The sequence below is a fragment of the Myotis brandtii genome, unplaced genomic scaffold (genome assembly GCF_000412655.1).
Source record: "Myotis brandtii unplaced genomic scaffold, ASM41265v1 scaffold540, whole genome shotgun sequence".
NCBI lineage: Eukaryota > Metazoa > Chordata > Mammalia > Chiroptera > Vespertilionidae > Myotis > Myotis brandtii.
The window spans coordinates 46275-67137 of record NW_005369990.1 but is presented as its reverse complement, the minus strand read 5'-3'; the positions used below and the strand labels follow the sequence as shown (position 1 = coordinate 67137).

The 20863-nt window shown below is 38.8% G+C and overlaps 1 protein-coding gene across 1 annotated transcript in view; it reads left to right on the top strand.

Annotated features, from left to right (window-relative positions):
- The first annotated feature begins 7482 nt into the window (after positions 1-7482).
- Positions 7483-20863, top strand: part of UBE2U (ubiquitin-conjugating enzyme E2U (putative)) — a 53176-nt gene continuing 39795 nt past the window's right edge. The window contains exons 1-4 of the mRNA XM_005878053.2: positions 7483-7971; positions 10122-10203; positions 11580-11672; positions 15857-15954. Of these exons, the coding sequence (XP_005878115.2) occupies positions 7906-7971; positions 10122-10203; positions 11580-11672; positions 15857-15954 (339 nt within the window). The 5' untranslated portion in view covers positions 7483-7905. The remainder of the gene's footprint in view (positions 7972-10121; positions 10204-11579; positions 11673-15856; positions 15955-20863) is intronic.

Genomic DNA, 20863 nt, shown 5'->3' with positions numbered 1-20863 from the left:
GCACTGACCACCAGGGGGCAGCTCCTGCATTGAGCGTCTGCCCCCTGGTGGTCAGTGTGTGTCATAGTGACCAGTCATTCCCAGACATTCTGCTGTTAGGGTCAATTTGCATATTACCCTTTTATTATATAGGATATGCATTTAATAACATTTTAGCCACTTTAGTTACCTTAAAGGAAATCAAGTTTATTTAATCACAAATTCAGCACTAAATACTTTGTGTCAATGTTTGACAATTGGTTCCATATTTTTGCAGTTGGTCATTTGGATAGAAAATGAACAGCACCTAATCTTTGTCAAGAATATATTCCTTGTCTAGTTCACTTAAGACCCACATTCTTGGATAATCACCAAAGTATTTTTCCTTCATATGGACAAGCTCAAAAGTGTTGGTTTCTTAATGTACCTTTTTTTACTCCTTGCACTGATGACTAACACAACTAAAAAAAAAGCTCTCCTCTTTTTTGCCTCCTGACAAAATTAAGGTCAAGGATAAGCTGATCTTTCTTAGGAGGAGGAAAGACCCAGCTCCCAGTGAGCATCCCCACACCCCTGAGCTTCCTGTGATAACCTGGCCCAGCAGGCTGGATGCGGTCGCCTGTGGCTTGTTCCACTGTGTTCCTTGGCCAGCTGCAGCCCAGCAGTCCTCCTTGGCTGGCCCTGAGTGCTCCTCTGCTCAGGCGATGCTCCCCATTGCCTTCAGATGCTCCCCGTTGCTCTGCGGAAGGTCACCAAGAGGGATCTAAGGGAGGTGCTAGAATGAAGCTCAGAATTCTTAATTTATAGCTTTGTTTTTCAACCAATAGTTCAAATGCTAAGGAGGAAATGCAATATAAGAGGAGCAGGAGCAATAAAGCACACACATAAGGAAAATTTTTGTAGCCAAAATATGACCGCACCTGAGGTTTGTTACCATAAATACCAGAGTATTAGGACACTTAACTCAGAGGAAGGAGAGACTTACAAGCCATCAAAGTGCTCTAGGTCAATGTAATCCTCTGGGAAATTAGACTGAGAAGACTTAAAAACATAAAGACATACAGGGAGAAGGTCTGCTGACATATTTATGACTAGTTGGATCCTAAGCACCTATGAATCGCTTATTCACAAACAAGCACTAGAACATTTGTTGACCAGGCCTGACATGCTTTTCCATAGCAAAGTGACCAGGTTAGTAAATATTTTTATTCATGAATGGTTACATTAGGAGAAAAACTCTGCTTTAAAATTAGATGGGACATTACTTACATTTTTAAATAAATATTTCTTTTTTATATGTATTGCTTTCAGAGAGGAAGGGGGTTAGAGATATAGAAACATGAGTGATGAGAGAGAATCATTGATTGGCTGCCTCCCGCATGCCTCACATGGGGGATTGAGCCCACAACCCAGGCATATGCCCTTATTGGGAATCAAACTGTAACCTCCTGGTTCATAGGCTGACGCTCAACCATTGAGCTACACCAGCTGGGCTATTAGTTATATTTTTTTTAAAAGGTAGATTTTATGCTGAACTAAAGATAATTCAGGGAATTTTCAGTTTGGAGAGAAGTGTCAGTCTTCATGGATCTGTGTTCTTGGTTGTAAATGCAAAGACACACAAATAAACAGAAGCAGCTGCACAAAGCCCTAGACCAGTGATGGCGAACCTATGACACGCGTGTCAGAGGTGACACGCGAACTCATTTTTTTGGTTGATTTTTCTTTGTTAAATGGCATTTAAATATATAAAATAAATATCAAAAATATAAATCTTTTTTTTACTATGGTTGCAAATATCAAAAATTTTCTATATGTGACACGGCACCAGAATTAAGTTAGGGTTTTTCAAAATGCTAACACGCCGAGCTCAAAAGGTTCACCATCACTGCCCTAGACTGATGCTCAAGCTTGCCCAGACTTAGAGGCACTTGGAACTTGCTTCAGAAATAGATGGAGATCAGGCTCCATCCTATTGCAGATGCTCCTGCAGTCCTTGGGCCTGGGGACCATAGCTCCACTTATCCTGGGGCCCCTGCTAATACAATTCCCTGAAAGGTTTCTTTTGAGTTTGTACACATTCAAATCGCTGGAAACGAGCTGCAACTCCCCAGTGGCATAGTCTAGGTAGTTGACTGAGTCTAAGACTAAAACCGATATTCAGGTAAAATGACAGTGTAGAGCTCCATTGTACTTCCAGGATTCACTCTGGAAATAGAGTATATTCGCTGTGTTGGTCAGCTTGGCTGCAGGAATCACTCCAAAACCTCAGCCTTGCAAGAGCAAACATTTCTGTTTCTTGCTCATGTCGGTCAGCAGAGGTGGGCCTGCTGCTGTGCCTGCACCCAGGTCTCTGAAGGAGAGCTGTCCTCATGGCACAGAGAACGGGCAAGAGGCAGAACCGAAACACAGCCACTTGTGAAAGTTCTGCTCCGACGTGCTATGTCTCCCATCCTCCTCTCGCATCTCTCAGTGAACACGTGTTGAAGATGAATCCAGCCATAGGGTGGGGATGTATCTCAACCTGCTGAGCAGTACTACATGGCCCATCACAGTCATGGGCAGGGAGGTAGAATCCTTATTGTTTTCCCCAACCTGGAAAAATCCCTGAGTGGAAAGACTTGGTAGAGCGACCCCAAAGCATCAGTACCCTTCTTTCCTCTGGCATTCAGCGCAGACATCATGAACTGGTGCTCTTTCCAACTCAATTTTAGCTTTAAACTTTTCAACATAGTGCCCTGAACAACCACCTAATCAGTCAGAAATAGCACCAGAGAGTAAATTTATCAGCCATCCCTGCACTAGAGCATTATTTGTCAAACCAGGTTGTCATCCCAATTGGGAAGATTTCTAATGATTATATCTTCTCAGGACCACCCCAGGATGGACCTTAAAAGAGAAGCCTCCTTAACACCTCCTATAGATTGCTTAGCATACACCACTATGCCTAGGCTTCTGTCCTTCAAGGGACCTGGTCGAAGAGAATGGGAGCATGAAGCACGTACTTTTCAACTGCTCCAGCACAGGGGCCAGATGACCTTGTGTGAGTAAGGCCATCTCTATTTCTTTAGCCATAAAATAATGGAACTGTAGCATAGAGGTTAAGAGTAAAGGCTCTGATGTCAGATTGCCTGAGCTTAAATCTCCCCTTCACCCCTTGGCAACCATGTGAATTGAGAAAAGTTCCTGAACTGTGAGTTCAACCTCTGAAAAAGGATCTACTTTAGAACTGAAGCTCATTAACATACATGAGCTAATTCATGTAACCTGCAGACAAGAGCGCCTGAAAACGTTCTCAAAAAACGGGCTACAATTTCGTAATTTTCCTCTAAGACCTGTCTTTCGGAATCAGAGAATATGGATAAGTATATGGGAAGTATCTGACACATAGCAAGTGCTCAGAAGGTGGTAACATTGCTATTATTCAATGTGTTTTAAACAATTTTTATAAAGGGACACATTCTTTTCTATTGTGATAAAAAAAATTTAGAACACAGTATATTCTATTTTTCATGTGTATATCCAGTGCTGATGCCAACCAGCGGGGGCGGGCTCAGCCCCTCAGCCATTCCCTCACCTCCCTTCCAACCAGCCCTAATAAACAAACATACACTGAGTAGAAACACCTCCAAGACACATCCCTAAGCCAGTGATTTTCAACTTTTTTCATCTCATGGCACACATAAACTAATCAGTAAAATTCTACCGCACGCCAAAAAATATATTACATTTTTTTTCCACTCTGATAAAAAAAATAGTATAATTTTGATTCATCCACACCGGACGGCTATTGTTGTATTGGCTGTTGTCATTTTTTTATTTTGACAATCCAGGGGGAAAGAGGAAGTATTGCATGGTTTAAAAGTTCTTGCGCCACACTGGTTGAAATCGCTGCCCTGAGCCATCCCTAAACCATATGTCATGCCTTATACCTGCTCCAAACCAATTGCCATCTCAAAGCCTCTCCCATGTTGAAATTCTGGAATTATCCTTAGGACAACTGAGTATGAGGTTAGTTAAACCAATTATGTGAAGGAAGCCTAGAATAATTATACCTTTTAAGCAGTTCCCCCTCCCACACCCTCACACTCTTACCGGTCTCAGTTGTACTTAGATATTATTAAACGCATCTCTTTCAATGATTGCTGTTCCCAAGTGAGGAATGAAATGAAAGGAGACCTGATTTTCCTAAAATATGCAAAGTACCCAGGCAGGCATTGCATGTCTTCATCATAAACCCCTCTACGAGCCTCTCCTAAAGGAATTCTGAGATTTATTTTTCAGAACCTTGATGATGGGGTATGGGCAGCAGAACCTGCAATAGAAAACAAATTAGGTTCCTTTAAGCATCAAGGTCCAAAAACAAAGAAGCAGCTTTTACCAAATTATCTACACAATTCCCACCTTGAAAGGGTCCTTGATGCCCAAGCTAGAGTGTTGGCCTGTGCCAGTTTGCCAGGGACTATTCCACTTTTAACAATGAAAGTCCTTTCTCCCAGGAAAGCACCCAGTCCCAGGCAAACTTGGACTCTTGGTCCCCCATAGAAAAAGCCAAGAAGGTGAAATAAAAGCCAGCATGTATGGATTCAGAGTTCCTATCTGTTAAGTAGACACAACTATAGATATAAATACTGATCACTGGCCCCTGCATCTCAGGTGCCTTGCAGGGAAAGACCAAATTATTTTGTAATTCACACAACTCTGAAATTGAGGGGGGGGGGGAGGGTTATACTTCAACTTTACAAAGGGGAACACAGCATTTCTTGGATCCTAGGCTTTTATAAGAGAAAATAAAAAATTTTAAATGAGAAATTTCAGGAATTCAAGTCACTGAACTAGGCTGCCCACCTCTTTCTTCCTGTTTGATCTTTGAAGATTAGCATTCAGTATTTTTCCTGACATTTATATTGAGGAAGGAGTATAAGATTATTAAAAGCAGAGAAACTCAATATGGGAATGCACATCAAAAGGTCTTCAAGACAAAGGAGGGATCATATGATTTGAAACCAGAGTTACTAGAAGCATGTGTGCTGCACTTCATTTTCTAGTTAACAGCGTAACATACGTCAAAATATGATTTAAAACACGTCTCACAGCTGAGCTGGCATTTGGCGATCCTCAGCCTTCTTTTGCTCTTGAGGATGGGGGTTCAAATCCAAACGAGGTTAACACTTTGTACTGGTACATATTCCTGGTGGATGAGGAAAACAGTCTTAGAGTTTAAGTAAAATGAAAACATCTGTTCAACTCCTGAGGGAAAGGATTGTTTTTAAAAAAGAGGGGGGAGGGGGATGCTTGGTTGTTAGAGCTGGAGATGGCCTCAGTAACTTTACCAATGTTAAAGCATTGACTTTCAGTTGCCTTGCTCATCTAGGATGATGAAAATTTGTACGTGAGCTTAGATCAGACTTCATTTTTCAGGATGCCATACCTATCTTGTCCCCTAACCCTGTCTAAAGCCATATGATAATGTCTACTAACTGGATTCACATGCTTTTCATACTAAATCAGTGAGTGATTGACCTTTTGCCACATGCTTTGCCTTGGTCAATAGCTGCTCACTCTAGGCAGAAGTTGTATTAGTTAGCTGTTGCTAACTCTCAAAATGCCACAAACGTACTATTTCAAAACAATACAGGTCCAGCGTGACTGAGTTTTCTGCTCAGGCCTCAGTAGGTGCTGGCTAGGTTGTGTTCTGATCTGGAGTTCAGGTCCTCCTCCAAGCTCTTATGGTTGTGGTAGAATTCAGTCGCTTATTCTTATAACACTGAGGCCCTGATTCCCTTGCTGGCTGTCAGCCAGCTGCCACTCTCACCTCCAAGAGACTACCCACCCTCCTTGCCACATGGCCCCTTTCATTTGCAAAGGGAGCAACAGAGCATCTCCCTCACATGGAATCCTTTTCACACGTTGAATTACTGACTTCGGGAAGAGCCCGGTCTCATTTAAGGCTCACCTGATTAGGTCAGGCTCACCCAAAACCCATCATATTCACAGTCCTGAAGATTATACAGGGGCTGGAGATCTTGGAGATCATCTTAGAATTCTGCCTATCATAAAAAATGCAATGCAACCTTTCTCCTTTCAATCCTCTAGGCCTGTTGTTAGGGGGAAAGTCTGTGAGGAAAAGCCCCAAAAGCATCTAGTAGGATTTAAATTAATCTACTCTTCACTTGAAGTTACTAAAGTAACAAAAGTTAATATCAAAATATTTAGTAGTTGATATTTTTGAGCCACATACCGAGTGCTATAAATATATTAATAAATTACAGAAGTTAGATGGATTTGTTAATACATTTATAATCTAAAAGACAAAACATAATGCACACTTAGTTGGGCCTTTATTATGTGCCAGGCACTATTTTATACAGCAGTGGTCCAGCTTTCTTGGGCTTATACTAGTATTTTAGTTGACAGGGGACTCAGAAAATTAGCAGGTAGAAATGCAGCCAAAAATAAATACACCAAAAAATATTTTTTTTAAAAAAGCAACAGATGCACAAAGAAAACTATTGAGAGTAGCAATACCTTATTAAAGAAGGCTAGATAGCTCCAAATCAAGGTCTTGGTGAGGCAGGGCTGCCTAGTGGTTAAAAGCAGGGTCTCTGGAGCTACATGTCCTGGAGTCTGCATCCTGGCTCTACGGCATTCCAGCTGTGTAAACTGAGGCAAATTATGTGGCATCTCTGTGCCTCAGTTTCCCTTACTATAAAAATTAGGATTGAGAATCCAATTAATGTCTGTTAAACATTTAGAACAGTGTGCCCAGCACGTGGTAAGTGCCGCTGTGGACTATCACTTACTCTCGGCAATGACTGAGTGCTTGGCAGCCATTATTTTTTTTAATCCTCATAATAATCTTCAGAGATAGGCATTATTGGCTGCATATTAATAGATGAGAAAACATAAGTACAGGAGGCTAAGTAACTCCTTCAGGGCTCTGTAGGCTACGAAAACATAGATATGCTGGGATACAACCCAAAACTTCGGCAAGAAATGGGAATCTGGGAAATTATTAGTAGTGCTCTGTTCCTGGAGCATTCTTCCAGGGCAACTGTAGGATTCGATGATATAATGATGATATAATATATGTTAACGGATTTCAAATGGTAACTTGCCATATGTTAAGATACTGTTATGAATACACCTGTACCTACTGGTCACTTATTACTTGATAGTCTCTGATAGTCAAAGAACGAGGAAGAATCAATTTAGAGAGGGATTTGAGTGAGGGCTTCTACATGCTGAACCTCGGGACTCCACCCCGACCCTATACACCAGTGAGGTTGGTAGAGTCCACTTTGGTGAACTGAGTGAGGCGGGGGCGGGGCCTTGACGACGAATCTCATTGGCCTTTCAAAGTGAAACGATTGGACGGTTGGCTCCGGAGGTTTCTAGAGGTCTGCGCCCTGTCGCTGATTGGATGAGAGGCGGCCAAGCTCCCACCTCCTTCTCCATACTTTTCTTAAGGGGCCTGTTGCCTGGCAACCGATTTGCGTCTACCAGCTAAGCGGAGCCCAGTTACACCTGCGAAGAGAAAAACTGGCTACCACCGCCCTGAGCTTATGCCTCTCACGCCCACCTCACGCACCAACAACCCGGGGTCGTCCCTGGTGCTAATCCAAGTTTGCCGGGAGACTGGGCGGTGGGCTGGCGCTGCAGTGTCGCACGGCGGTCAAGAACGTGCCCAAGTTTCCCCTCTGAAAGTCTTAGTTTGGAGGAGTCAGAGGAGAAGAGCAAGTCGCTATTATATGCCCAATTTGGAAGCCATTTATCTTGGAAGCACAAGGCGTTCTGCAACTCTAGAAAGCAAATAACTGAGGTCAGTTAACCAGGTGTGGGAGGGTGACTCGTAACCTCACACACCTGCCTCAGAGCAACGCCTGGGAGTGTGGAGCCAAGTGCCAGACTCTTTACTGCCTTATCATGAGCAGCAGAAGTTACTTCTTGCTGCTAAAAGACTTGAGAGACTTGGAAGAGAACGAGTATACGGTGAGTACTGGGGACCCGGAGGGATGGGTTTCACTGGGGCAGAACTTTTATAAAGCAGCTTCATCTGCGTTTATTCTATAAGGCATAAATTAAGTTCAACCTAATTTACCACTGCAGTACTGTTGTTTAACAAATCTATTTTACTATAACAATCCATTTTATAATAATAATTATTTCATAATGATAATAGCTAACAATATTGAGCACATTGTGCTGAGAAATATATGTAGACTTAAGCCCTGAATATCAGGGTCTATCACGTTGTAAGTGACTAACAGGTAAAAGGTTGCTCTCATTAATTACAATACTATAAGTAGTGTTTTGTTTTACCTATCAGAAACCTAAACCTCAAAAAGGTTCAGTAAATATTTAGCGTCAGAATTGCTCTTATTTGTTTTGTTTTGTTTATTGATTGTAGAGAGAGGAAAAAACACTGATTTGTTGTTTCACTTATTTATGCATTCATTGGTTGATGCTTTTAAAAAATGTTTGTTTATTTATTGATTTCAGAGGAAGGGAGAGAGAGAGAGAGAGAGAGAGAGAGAGAGACACTGATTTGTTCTTCTATTGATTTATACATTCATTGGTAAATTTTTATGTATCCTAACAGGAGATCGAGCCCGCAACCTTGGCATATCTGGCCGATGCTCTGACCAGCTGAGCAATCTCTTGCTCAGGGTCTTGTGTTCTACTACTTGTGTATGGTGCACTTTTTGCTAACTTGTCACAACACATAGATGCCCTTCCCTTATAATTTTAACACAGAGGAAGGCTTTGCTCCAAATGACACCAATGAAGTTATTTTCATATTGTTTCTGCTCTACCTGAACTTTGTGGTTGTCTGTTGAAAGGACAGTTCCATGAAGGAGAAATGATATGTAATTATAGATAATGTAGATAATAGAGATATCTTACAATGTTTCTTCAGACTAGCACCAAACATACTGAATAACTATGTGGTTGCTCAGAAGTATTTATTGAGTAAATTTAGGTGTATTTCCCAGCATCATTGATAAGGTTTTCTCTGAAATACAGGGTGGGTCAAAAGTAGGTTTACAGCCCTAACCAGTTTGGCTCAGTGGATAGAGCATCTGCCTGCGGACTGAAAGGTCCCAGGTTCGATTCCGACCAAGGGCATGCATCTTGGTTGCGGGCACATCCCCAGTAGGAGGTGTGCAGGAGGCAGCTGGTCGATGTTTCTCTCTCATCGATGTTTCTAACTCTCTATCCCTCTCCCTTCTTCTCTGCAAAAAATCAATAATATATATATATAATAATATATCAACATATCAATAATATATATATATATAAGTAGGTTTACAGTGTGAGTACTGGAAACACAGTTTGTTCTTGTAGTATTATATTTTAATTATTGTATTACTTTCCATGCAAGCAATTGTACACCTACTTTTGCCTACTCTGTACATTCTTGTCCCTCTTTTGGAACAATATCTCAACTGTAGGGGAATTTATTTTTATATGCAAGCATAATTTTGGAGTTGTGTTTTTCTTAATGAAAATGTTCTGATTCATGCCTTCCATGTAGCATTTATACAGTTTTTAAAAGCTCTGAAGAGATGCATGCTTTCCAATGAATTCCTTCTCTTCCCATTTGAATCTTAAATTGGCTATTGAAGTACATAAGCCACACATCCGAATCTTGACTTTCTAGTTCCACTTGTGATTTCCACACTTAGGATTTATTTAAAATGTACTATTTTTAAAATGTATGTTTTATGGATTTTAAAGAGAAAGGGAGAGAAAGATAGAAACATCAATGATGAGAGAGAATCATTGATCAGCTGCCTCCTGCATGCCCTTCTCTGGGGATTGAGCCCACAACCTGGGCATGTGCCCTGAATGGGAATGAACCCATGATCTCCTGGTTCAGAGGTCAATGCTCAACCACTGAGCCACACCAGCCTGGCTTGAATTTATGATTGTGTGGAACCCACCTTAACAGCTATGTAATAACACAAAATATCACATCTCCCCAAATCAGCATATAAATAAATTCATCAGGAAAAGAAAATGTAGAGTTTTTAGAATTCATTGTAACCTGATAACTGCTTTTCAAAGCTGCAATAAATATTTAATTTTTAAAAAAATATTAAAATTTTTACTGCTTTGATTTCTTTTTTAAATTAAAGGGTATTACTGCCTTTCCTGTAAGTGAAGACAAGTTGAAATGGGAAGCTAGTATTGAAGGTCTAAAGGATACAATTTGGCATGGTATGTATTTTCAAAACCAATCTACTTTTTAAAAAGTCTTTATGCCATTATTAGTCCATCTTCTTTATGTGCAAAAGAAGGTTGCATTATATAAATTTTCTAGAGTTCTGAAAGTATTCACATGTTATTTTTTCATTGTATGGCTTAATTTTTGACATTTGTCAACCTAAATAGAAATGTTAGTTTTGAATTTTTCTTTATGCCAAATCTTAATGCTATTACATTGTTTAAGAAGCTGACACAATAAAGCATAACAGTTGAAAATATCTTCTAACAGTCTTCCATGAAATCAGAAAATAGTATCAAAATTCCTTTTGGCATCAAAATTCCACATTATCTCTCATTTTTATTTTCTATGATTCTTCCCAAAATTTCCATATATCAAATTCTCAAGAAGACCAGGCCACTGTAAACTTTAGTGATCATGCATTCTATCAATAGTGGATTAATGAACTAGATTTGCTGAGTGAGGTAGGGGAGAACAACGCGTAAAGTGGTTAATTACAATAAAATATAACATGTGCTATTAGGATTTCAAACAGAATGCCAAGGAGGCATTCATTAGTTAATTTTGCTTGGAGAGTCAAGAAATGGCTTTCTGCCCTGGCCAGTTTTCTCAGTGGTTAGAGCATCGGCCCATGGACCAAAGGTTCTTCAGTTCAATTCCCAGTCAAGGGCACGTATCTCGGTTGCAGATTCAATCCCTGGCCCTAGTCATGGTGCAAGAGGAGGAAACCAATTGATGTGTCTCTCTCACATCCATGTCTCTCTCTCTTTCTCTTTCTTTCTCTCTCTTTCTCCCTCCCCCCCTCCCCGCTTTTCCACTGTATAAAAATCAATGGAAAACATATCCTCACTCCAAGGGTAAGGGTTCCATCCACAGTCAAGGCATATGCTGAAGATAACTGATTGATGTTTCTCTTTCACATCAGTGTTTCTCTCTCGCTCATACTCTCGCTCTCGCTCCCACTCTCCCTTCCTCTCTCTAAAATTAATTTTAAAAAGAAGAATGCATAAGAGTTTGCCAGGTTTAGAAGGGGTGGAGGGGAAGGAAATTCAGGCAGAATAAACAGCATGGCAAAGAGAAAGTGCACCAGGTTCTGAAACAGTGAGTTTAGTCAATATGAATGGGACAAGTGTTAGGGGGACGGAGTTAGTGGATGGAAAACTGGCTGATAAAATAGTGGGATTAGATTTGAGGAGTCTATTATACTATTTAGAGGGGTCTATGCACACTATGTTCCAATTTACTCAAGAATAAAACTCTAGGGACCTTGGGAGGCTAAACTATAATAAGAAACTTTAGTGTTAATCAGGTTAGAAGTTAACCAGTACAACATGACACCTTAGTAAAAATATTTATTTTTATATTATAGGAATATACTTCCCGCTGACAATAAATTTTACAGCAGAATATAATCTCGTCCCTCCAGTTGTGAAATTTAAACGCATTCCTTTTCATCCAAATGGTAAGGACCAAATGAGATTTTTATCATCAGGAGCTCTGTTTCTATTATCTTTGTTCTGTATTAGTATTTAATAATGTTTCTTTTTAATGTAATAACAACTATGTTATGATTACCAAAGTAAGCATTTTTATTGGGGAAAACATAAAAAGAAAAAATTATCACTTTGAATCCTAATTCAAAGAGATATTACTCTCAACATTTAATTAAATCTATTTACTTTTCTCTATATATGTATTTTTTTTTTCACATAGTTAAGGTATTAGATATAAAGTTTTGCAACTAGTTTTTTTCCATTTAGTATTACATAAGCTTATGGCTGCATTATTAAACATTCTTCAAAAGATCATTTTTAATGACTACATTGTTCAGTATTTTAGTTGGATTAATTTTTGTTATAAAATATGATACACTGACAAATTAACATTTTAGATAAAATTACATTAGATTGCTACTTTAAGTCATATACAAAGTGTATTTCTGATTGATTAAAAAACTAAAAATTTTAAATACTACAAAGAAGGGAATTTAATATAATTTTTTATGTGCTTGGTGAAGAAGGCCTTTCTAAATGTGATAGAAACTGAAAAGCATGGAAAAAGCATGACACATTAAACTACATAAACTTTTTTAAACTACAGATAATGACATTATAAACAGAGACAAAATACATTGATTTACAAACTGAGGGAAAATATTTGCAACACATAAAACAGAATATCTATAACATATAAAGAATACATGTAAATCAATAAAAAACATAAAGCAATAGGAAAATGGACAAAAACTATAAACAAACATTTGGTAGAGGAAATATAACAAAAAAATGTAAAAATATGTTCAATCTCACTAATAAGAAGAAAATGCATGTTAAACTGCATATAAAATGCATAAAATTGTGATTCATTGTTTATGTTTATAGACTATTAAAATAACAATTTTAATAAAGTTGGACAAATATGGGTCCTCTGACATGATGCCCTTCAGATGTCCTTTTGGGGAAGCAATTTGACAGTTTCTAATCAAATATAAAATGCAAATAGCCCTAAATCCTGTAATACTATGTTTACAAATTATTCCATAGAAATACTAGCACAAGTGTGCAAGAGAATGTTTAAAAAGGTGTTTGCTCCCAATAATAATAGAGAAATAGGAATGATTCCAATATCCATTAATATAGAACATTTTTAAAAGTGAAATGTTCTAAAGCTCTCCATATATTGCTCTTAAGCAGAACAAGGAAGGTCTACTCTGTGGAATGGGAGGTGAGGACAAGGACATATAAGAACACCTCTTCCCATGGTCTTTAATCCAGTAATTCCATTTCTTTCAGTGTTTATTTTAAGCAAATAATGGCAAATGTACACAACTAATTCTGTATCATAAATTTAATTTTATTCTTTAAAAATAGGTTTTAATTTCAAAATCAATAATGTAGTTGGAAAAATTACATTAAAGTATAAAGTAAATTTAGGAGCAAGACAAGGATGCCCATTCTCACTACTTTTATCCAACACTAGAGGCCCAGTGCATGAAATTCGTGCACGGTGGGGGTGGGGGTCCCTCAGCCCGGCCTGCACCCTCTCCAATTCGGGACCCCTGCCTACCTGATCACCCCTAACCACTTCTGCCTGCCAGCCTGATCCTCCTAACTGCTCTCCCCTGCCAGCCTGATCCCCCTAACTGCTCTACCCTGCCAGCCTGATCACCCCTAACCGCCTCTGCCTCGGCCCCCACCACGGCTTTGTCCAGAAGGACGTCCGGAAGGATGTCCGGAAGATGTCTGGCCTAATTAGCATATTACCCTTTTATTAGTATAGATAGTATTAAAAGTTTTAGCCAAAGCAATTAGATGAGAAAAAGAAATAAAAGGCATCCAAACTGGAAAGGAAGAAGTAAAACTGTCATTTGCGCATGGCCTGATATTATATATATATATTAAAAAAAAAACATTAATAAAGGCCCCCCCCTCAGAAACTGTTGGAACTAATAAACAAATTTGATAAAGCTGCAGTATATACAAAATTAATACACAAGAATCTGTTGCATTTTTATGCATTAGTAAAGAAGAGGAGGAAATATGGGAAAACTTGTGATTGCTCTTCTTTCTCTCCCTTACCCCTCCCAGGAGGAGGAATGACTTACCTAATTGGGGAGATCTGAGAAAGAATTGAGCATGTGTGGCTCAGCACTTTCTCAAAACTTTCCTTCTAATAAGCCGGACCTTAGAATGGGTACCGTCTCTGTATCTTCAGGCAGGAAACCTAGGCAGGACTCCATTTGAGGGGTTAAGTTCAAATCAGGGGGACTTTTATGGAACTTGATTAAAGCATTGATCAGCATTCTCCATTTCAGTCTTACGTATCGTGAAGTTGATACTTTTCACTTGCATCTTTTAACACTCTATTTATTATATACACACTTTGGAGGGGAGGAATGTTATTAGCCCCATACACCAAAAACTGTGTGCTCAGTTCTAAGTCTTTAGATACATACAACCTAATTGCCTTTCACTGATGTTATTTGTAATCCCACCAGGAAGCACATATAAAGTTCATATTTTACTGCTCTCCAATTCTGGACATTGTAACTTTGGAGAAATATTTTTTGACAATTTAATAAGAATCTGTTATTTTAATATGCGCTTTTTAAATATGTGTGAGATTAACATTTTTTCATATCTCTTTGTTGTGTTTTTGATTTCTTGAATTGTCTGGATTATTTAAAATGTTATCACATTGTTGTAGGTGTTGCAAATATTTTTCTTCATTTGTCATTTTTAAATTTTATTGGTGCTTGGGTTTTTTTTACATTTGGGATTTTTAAAATTTTATATAGTCATATTTATTAGTCTTGTCCTTTGACATTCTTACAGTTATCTTTAAGTTTAGAAGTTCTTTCCAAAACACAATCAAATTATTTTAACTTTCTTCTGGTTATTCTATAGTTTCATTTTGCATATTTAACTCTATTCTTTGTTTTTAAAAAATACAGGTTGACTTAATTAACTGAATATTAGTGCAGAGGCCAAGCTTCCATATATCTTTCCAATCTACACATAATAGGACAAAGTTGGCAGGGAAGTTTTGCCATCCTCAATCTATGACTTCTGTTTCTGGATCTAAAGCATTTACTGTTTAACACCATTTCCAGCCATTGGGGAAGGGGGAAAGAGAAAGTAAAACAATTTCCTTAAGAAAATATGATCCAAAAGGTATATACTTTACTTCTGTTGATATCCCATGATTAAAACTTAGTCACAGGGCTTCTTGCTAGAGGGGAGGCAGGAGAAAATAGTCTGAGCAACCATGTATTCATCTAAACAGTGTAGGGTAATGGGTATTGGGGCATGTGTAGTCGTATTACAGAGAGGAAATGGAAGAGAGGAAGAGTAGATATTGAAGGACGATGAGTATTTTGCAACAACACATTTTATACCATTTTTTCACCTTTTCTTTCACCACTGAATCATAATTTCACTTTTTTAAAAAAATATATATTTTTATTGATTTTTTTACAGAGAGGAAGGGAGAGGGAAAGGGATAGAGAGTTAGAAACATAGATGAGAGAGAAACATCGATTCAGCTGCCTCCTGCATACTCCTTACTGGGGATGTGCCCGCACCCAAGGTACTTGCCTTTGACCGGAATCAAACCTGGGACCTTTCAGTCCACAGGCCGATGCTCTATCCACTGAGCCAAACCGGTTAGAGCCATAATTTCACTTTTAACATACAACAGTTTTAATACATACTAGATTCTTTTTTTGATTCCTCATTTGAGGATATGCTTTTATTGATTTTTGAGAGGAAGAAAGAGAGAGAGAAAGAGAGAGAGAGAGAGAGAGAGAGAGAGAGACATTTATGTGAGAAGGAAACAATAATTGGCTGCCTCCTGCACACCCCCTACTGGGACTGAGCCCACAACCCAGGCATGTGCCCTGACCAGGAATTGAAACAGCAAATTTCCAGTGCACAGAAAAAAAGCCCAACCAACTGAGCCACACTGGCCAGGGCTGAAAGTCCATGCTTTTAATAGTTACACTGTGTTAACTGGCATATTCATTGCACATAATTTTCTGCTTTGTCGTTTGCTTTCTAACTTTGCCTGTCAGATTTTGGTGTTTGTAAACTTTAGATAATAATTTTATTATATACATATTACTATTAATGTATTATTTTAATACAGTAGACCAACATACTGGTCGACCCTGTATAGATTTTTTGGACGACCCTCGTAAGTGGAAAACAAGCTATACATTGAGCAGCATCTTACTCACCCTCCAGGTAAGAAGAGATTAATATACATGCCCTCTTTAATTCTTTTAATTATCTCAGTTATTCAAAATATAAAAAATCAAACATATAATGCATATTTAAATGTTTGAAAGACTCAAGTAAGCTTATTTAAATCAATAACATTTCTATATCAAGACTATAAAAACGGAACTTGAATTATAAAGACTATTATTTAAAATTGACAACCAAAGAATACCTACTTTATACAAGAAGAAAAGAACTGTTTGGATGGTTTCAATTCTGGAAATATAGTCTTAAGTTTTCTTTTGGTTCCTAATTTCACTTCATAGTGTTGAACAGGCCTTTAGATCCTTTCTCATTCACGAACCTGCCTTCTTCAGAGAAGTGAATCAAGTGACTACAGCTTCAAGTGCTCAGTTTTATCTTACGTTTCTGACAGTGCTAGGCATTTGCTCTTTTATAGGCTTTCTTTTTTTTAAAATCATTTCTTATTGTTCAATTACAGTTGGCATACAATATTATATTAGTTTCAGGTGTACATACACCCCAGGGATTAGACATTATATAACTTACCAAGTGATCATCCTGATAAATCTATTAGCCCTCTGACACCATACGTAGTTACTAGAATATTATTGACTGTATTCCCTATGCTGTACTTTACATCCCCATGACTATGCTGTAACAACAAATTTGTATTTCTTAATCCCTTCATCTTTTCCACCCGTCCCCCCAACCCCCCTCCCATCTGGCAACCACCAAAATGTTCTCTGTATCTATGAGTCTGTTTCTGTTTTGCTTGTTCATCCAGTGAGCAATTAAACCAGGGATTTTCCCCTCCCCTCCGGCAGATGCCTGTTTCTAGCCTGCTCCCTTTACTTCTTGGATCCGTGGTCCTTAGCAGCATGCCTTGGTGTGGTGTTTTTCTTGACCCTCAGGGGGCCTCCTTTCTCATCCATGCCAAAGTGAATGACTTCAGTGCCACTTGCTTAGACTACTTCTGTCCAGCTCATCATTAATATCTGGAGTTTGATTATCTGAAATACTTGGAGAATAAAGTATTACGGCTTAATTGAATTTTCTCAGTAGTAGAATTATAATAAAAATTTTATTTCTCCCATTTCTTACTTTTTAATTGAAATAAAATAATAGTTTTCTGTCTAGTCATCTTTATATATCAAGTAAAATTTAATCTTTTTAAAGATACTATGTTTCATTCATTCATTCATTCACCTATTCATTCATTCATTCATTCATTCATTTATTCATTCATTTTAGAAATGTATATTGAACATCCACGTATGCCAGCCATGTTCTGGGAGACATTTGAGCAGAAACTTTCAGGAAGTGAATGAGCATGATATGCAGATAACTGGGGTTGATCTTTTGAATTTTTTTAAAAACTGGGTCATATTCCTATCTACCTCTTCACACTAGGATCTGCCTTCAGAATAGAAAACTGAATGGTCCCGGAATGTAATGAGGGAGGGCAAACCAGAATGAAATGGTGAATATTCTGAATTACTGAGTAATTTAATACAAGGTAAATTTGGGGCTCCGAGATTAGATTGTTTTTGCCACATACTCATTTGTACCATTGGACAAGTTTCTTCACTTCCAAATAATCTCAATCTCTTCCTTAGTGAAATGGATCTGTTAGTAGCTACCTCATAGATTTAATAAATTAACTGATACATGTAAAATACTTGGAACCATGTGTGGTCTAAGAAAATAGCTCAATAAAAGCTAGTTAATTTTATGATTGTCCTTACTCCCAAGCAGTAATGCAAAGTGACGACAAGTGTTGTCATGGAAATTCATCATGGGAAGCCAGTAGATGACAAAGTTGTTTGTCTTTTTATTTTTCACACAGATTTATAAAACAGATATGCCTACACTGCAAAAGTTTTTAAGACAGTGGAAAGGAAAGGAAAATTACTGATAATCATAAAGAAAAACCCTAATCCTACTGTTATTACTAGTTTCTTCTGATCTTTTCTCCTATTTTTCTGTTTAAAGTCTTTCATTTTCACATTCACTAAGGGTTAAGTCCAGTTCTGTTGCCTGACAAATGATTTACTTCTCCTCACACCTGGAATCTAATACACTGGGCCATCCCATTCATATTACATCTTCATGCCTTCCTTCACTCCCCGTGCTTGGTTCAATTCAGACTTAGAAGCATTTAGAGTTCTAAACTCTAAAGTTACAAACTTAAGCAAGTCTCGGACCTTAAAAAGTGCTCGGGCCAGTTCTCTGACTGACAACCCATTTTCTCCTTTCCTCTTCCTCAGTCTGTCTGGCTAGCAAACTGCTCACATAATGATCTCCTTTCCTCGATGGAATTGATGGCTTTGGATTTTGAGGGACTTCCTTCGTCCCTTGCAAATTTCCATCAGAGCTCTGTGATAGTGTAATGCACATACTACTTCCTTATCTGCCTTCCTTCATTGGACTACAAGCTCCTCAAGGTCAGGGAACAGGTCTCACTCATCTTTTACTGCCCTCCTCCCCCCACCAACACCCAGGGCAATGTTGACATTCAGTAGGTACTAAGTAACATGAAGGAAGGAAGGAACCTGAATTTTTACATGGTTGCAATTATGACTTACATGTATAAATTATATAGCCTACTTCTTTTTCACTTAACATTTTATCTCAAGTAACTTCCATATTACCGCAGTTAATATTTTGATAGCTATTTAATAGTCCTTTCAAGGTCAGTGTGGCCCAATAGAACTTTCTGTACGGATGGAAATGTCCATGATCCGTGCTGTCCAATATAGTAGCCACGAGTCACATATGGTTACGGACCACTTGCACAGTGGCTAGTGTCATGAGGAACTGAGTTTATAATTTTATTTTAAGTAATGTAAATTGTCACGTGTGACTAGAGACTGCTGTAATGAACAGTACAAGTATAGACCATAATTTCTGATTACTTTCCCTTGAATAACAGGCCCTTGAGACACATTTAAAATGATCACATTGTTATTCAAGGGAGTGATACTTGCCTGGCTGATGTGGCTCAGTGGTTAAGCGTCCATCCAGGAACCAAGAGGTCACCGGTTCAGTTCCCAGTCAGAGCACATGTCCGGGTTGTGGGCTCAATCCCTAGTAGGGGGCGTGCAGGAGGCATCCCATCAATCATCGATGTTTCCATCTCTCTATCCCTCGCCCTCTCTTCTAAAAAAATCAATAGAAAACCTTATTTAAAAAAGGGACTGATACTTGAAATAGTGTTTAAAATATTTTAACATCCCAATATACTAATCATCTCCTAAATTTTTTATAATCTTATTTTTTTAATACTTACATATATAATGCAAAGGTAATTATCAACACCCATCCACAGAATGAATTAATTTCTGGGCTTTAATTAATTAGATATTAGAAAATATGCTTACTGGTGAAGTTGTTTACTGATGCTTCAGATCTTTGAACTTACCTTCTGCAGAGCTTCCTCTGTTATTTTATACTATCACATGGCTAATTTAAAAGTTGGATTTTTATTTTTTACCAGGGCTTCTGATTTATGCATTTTAATATATTCCTTATATTCCAGTTCTTAAAAATCATTAAGTAGACTTAGTAGCATGTGTACACATTATGTGAAAAGGTCTTAGGCGCAGTGTCAATGTGAAGACTATTGAATAAACTTTACCAGATGTTCCTCTCTGAGTAAAATTATCTTTCCAGCCAAAAGCCTAAAGCTTGCTCTGGTAGATAAGTTTCATCTGCTTCCCACCCACTTTGAAAGGTATAGTGCAATTCACATTGAATCCTGATTTAAGCAATTATAATATTTTTGGAAATGTAGCTCAAATGTGTTTTCCAAATAGGAATACTCAAATAGAAAATTATTATTGCTTTTGAAATATCAGATGTCAAATTATTGCTTTCATTGGTGAAAGATTGCCACCATTTCCATGACTCTTAAGTCACAATTACCCACTTTGACCTGTGTCTACACTTAGGTATTCTGTTAGTTAGTTATATATTTTGGCTACACTGTATTATATAGTTTTCATGTTATAATATAATATTCTAAATACTAAACTATTGAATAATATTTGCAATTTAGGCTAATATTAACTTTGAGGTGCCAGGTAAAACAATCATGGTCTAGCAGAACTATTAAGTTTTGGTTACTGCTGGTCCCCTATTTTGTCCAGAGGTGCATATATTATCACTAGAGGCCCAGTGCACGAATTCATGCACCAGTGGAGTCCCTCAGCCTGGCCTGCAGGATTGAGCTGAAACCGCCTCTCCAATATCCCCCAAGGGGTCCCGGATTGCAAGAGGGTGGAGGCCAGGCCAAGGGACCCCATTGGTGCACAATCGGGGCCAGGGAAGGACACGGAAGGTTGGCCAGCTGGAGAGGGACCGCAGGAGGGCTCCAGGGCATGTCCGGCCCGTCTCACTCAGTCCTGATTGGCCGGACCCCAGCAGCAAGCTAACCTACCAGTTGGAGCATCTACCTCCTGGTGGTCAGTGCACATCATAGCAAATGGTTGAGCGGCCTTAGCATATGATTAGCATATTATGCTTTGATTGGTTGAACGGACGACCGGATACTTAGCATATTAGGCTTTTATTATATAGGACTAGTGGCCCGGTGCACGAAATTCATGCACGGGGGCGGAGGGTGTTCTTCAGCCTGGCCTGCACCCTCTCCAATTTGGGACCCCTCGAAGGATGTCCTACTGCCAGTTTACAGGGATCGGGCCTAAACCAGCAGTTGGACATCCCTCTCGCAATCCAGGACTGCTGGCTCCTAACCGCTCACCTGCCTGCCTGCCTGATTGCCTCTAACCACTCTGCCTGCTGGCCTGCTCGCCCCCAACTGCCCCCCCTTGCTACTGGCCTGCTTGCCCCCAAAAGCCCCCCCGCCAGCCTGATCACCCCAAACTGCCCCCCCCTGCTTGCCTGCTCG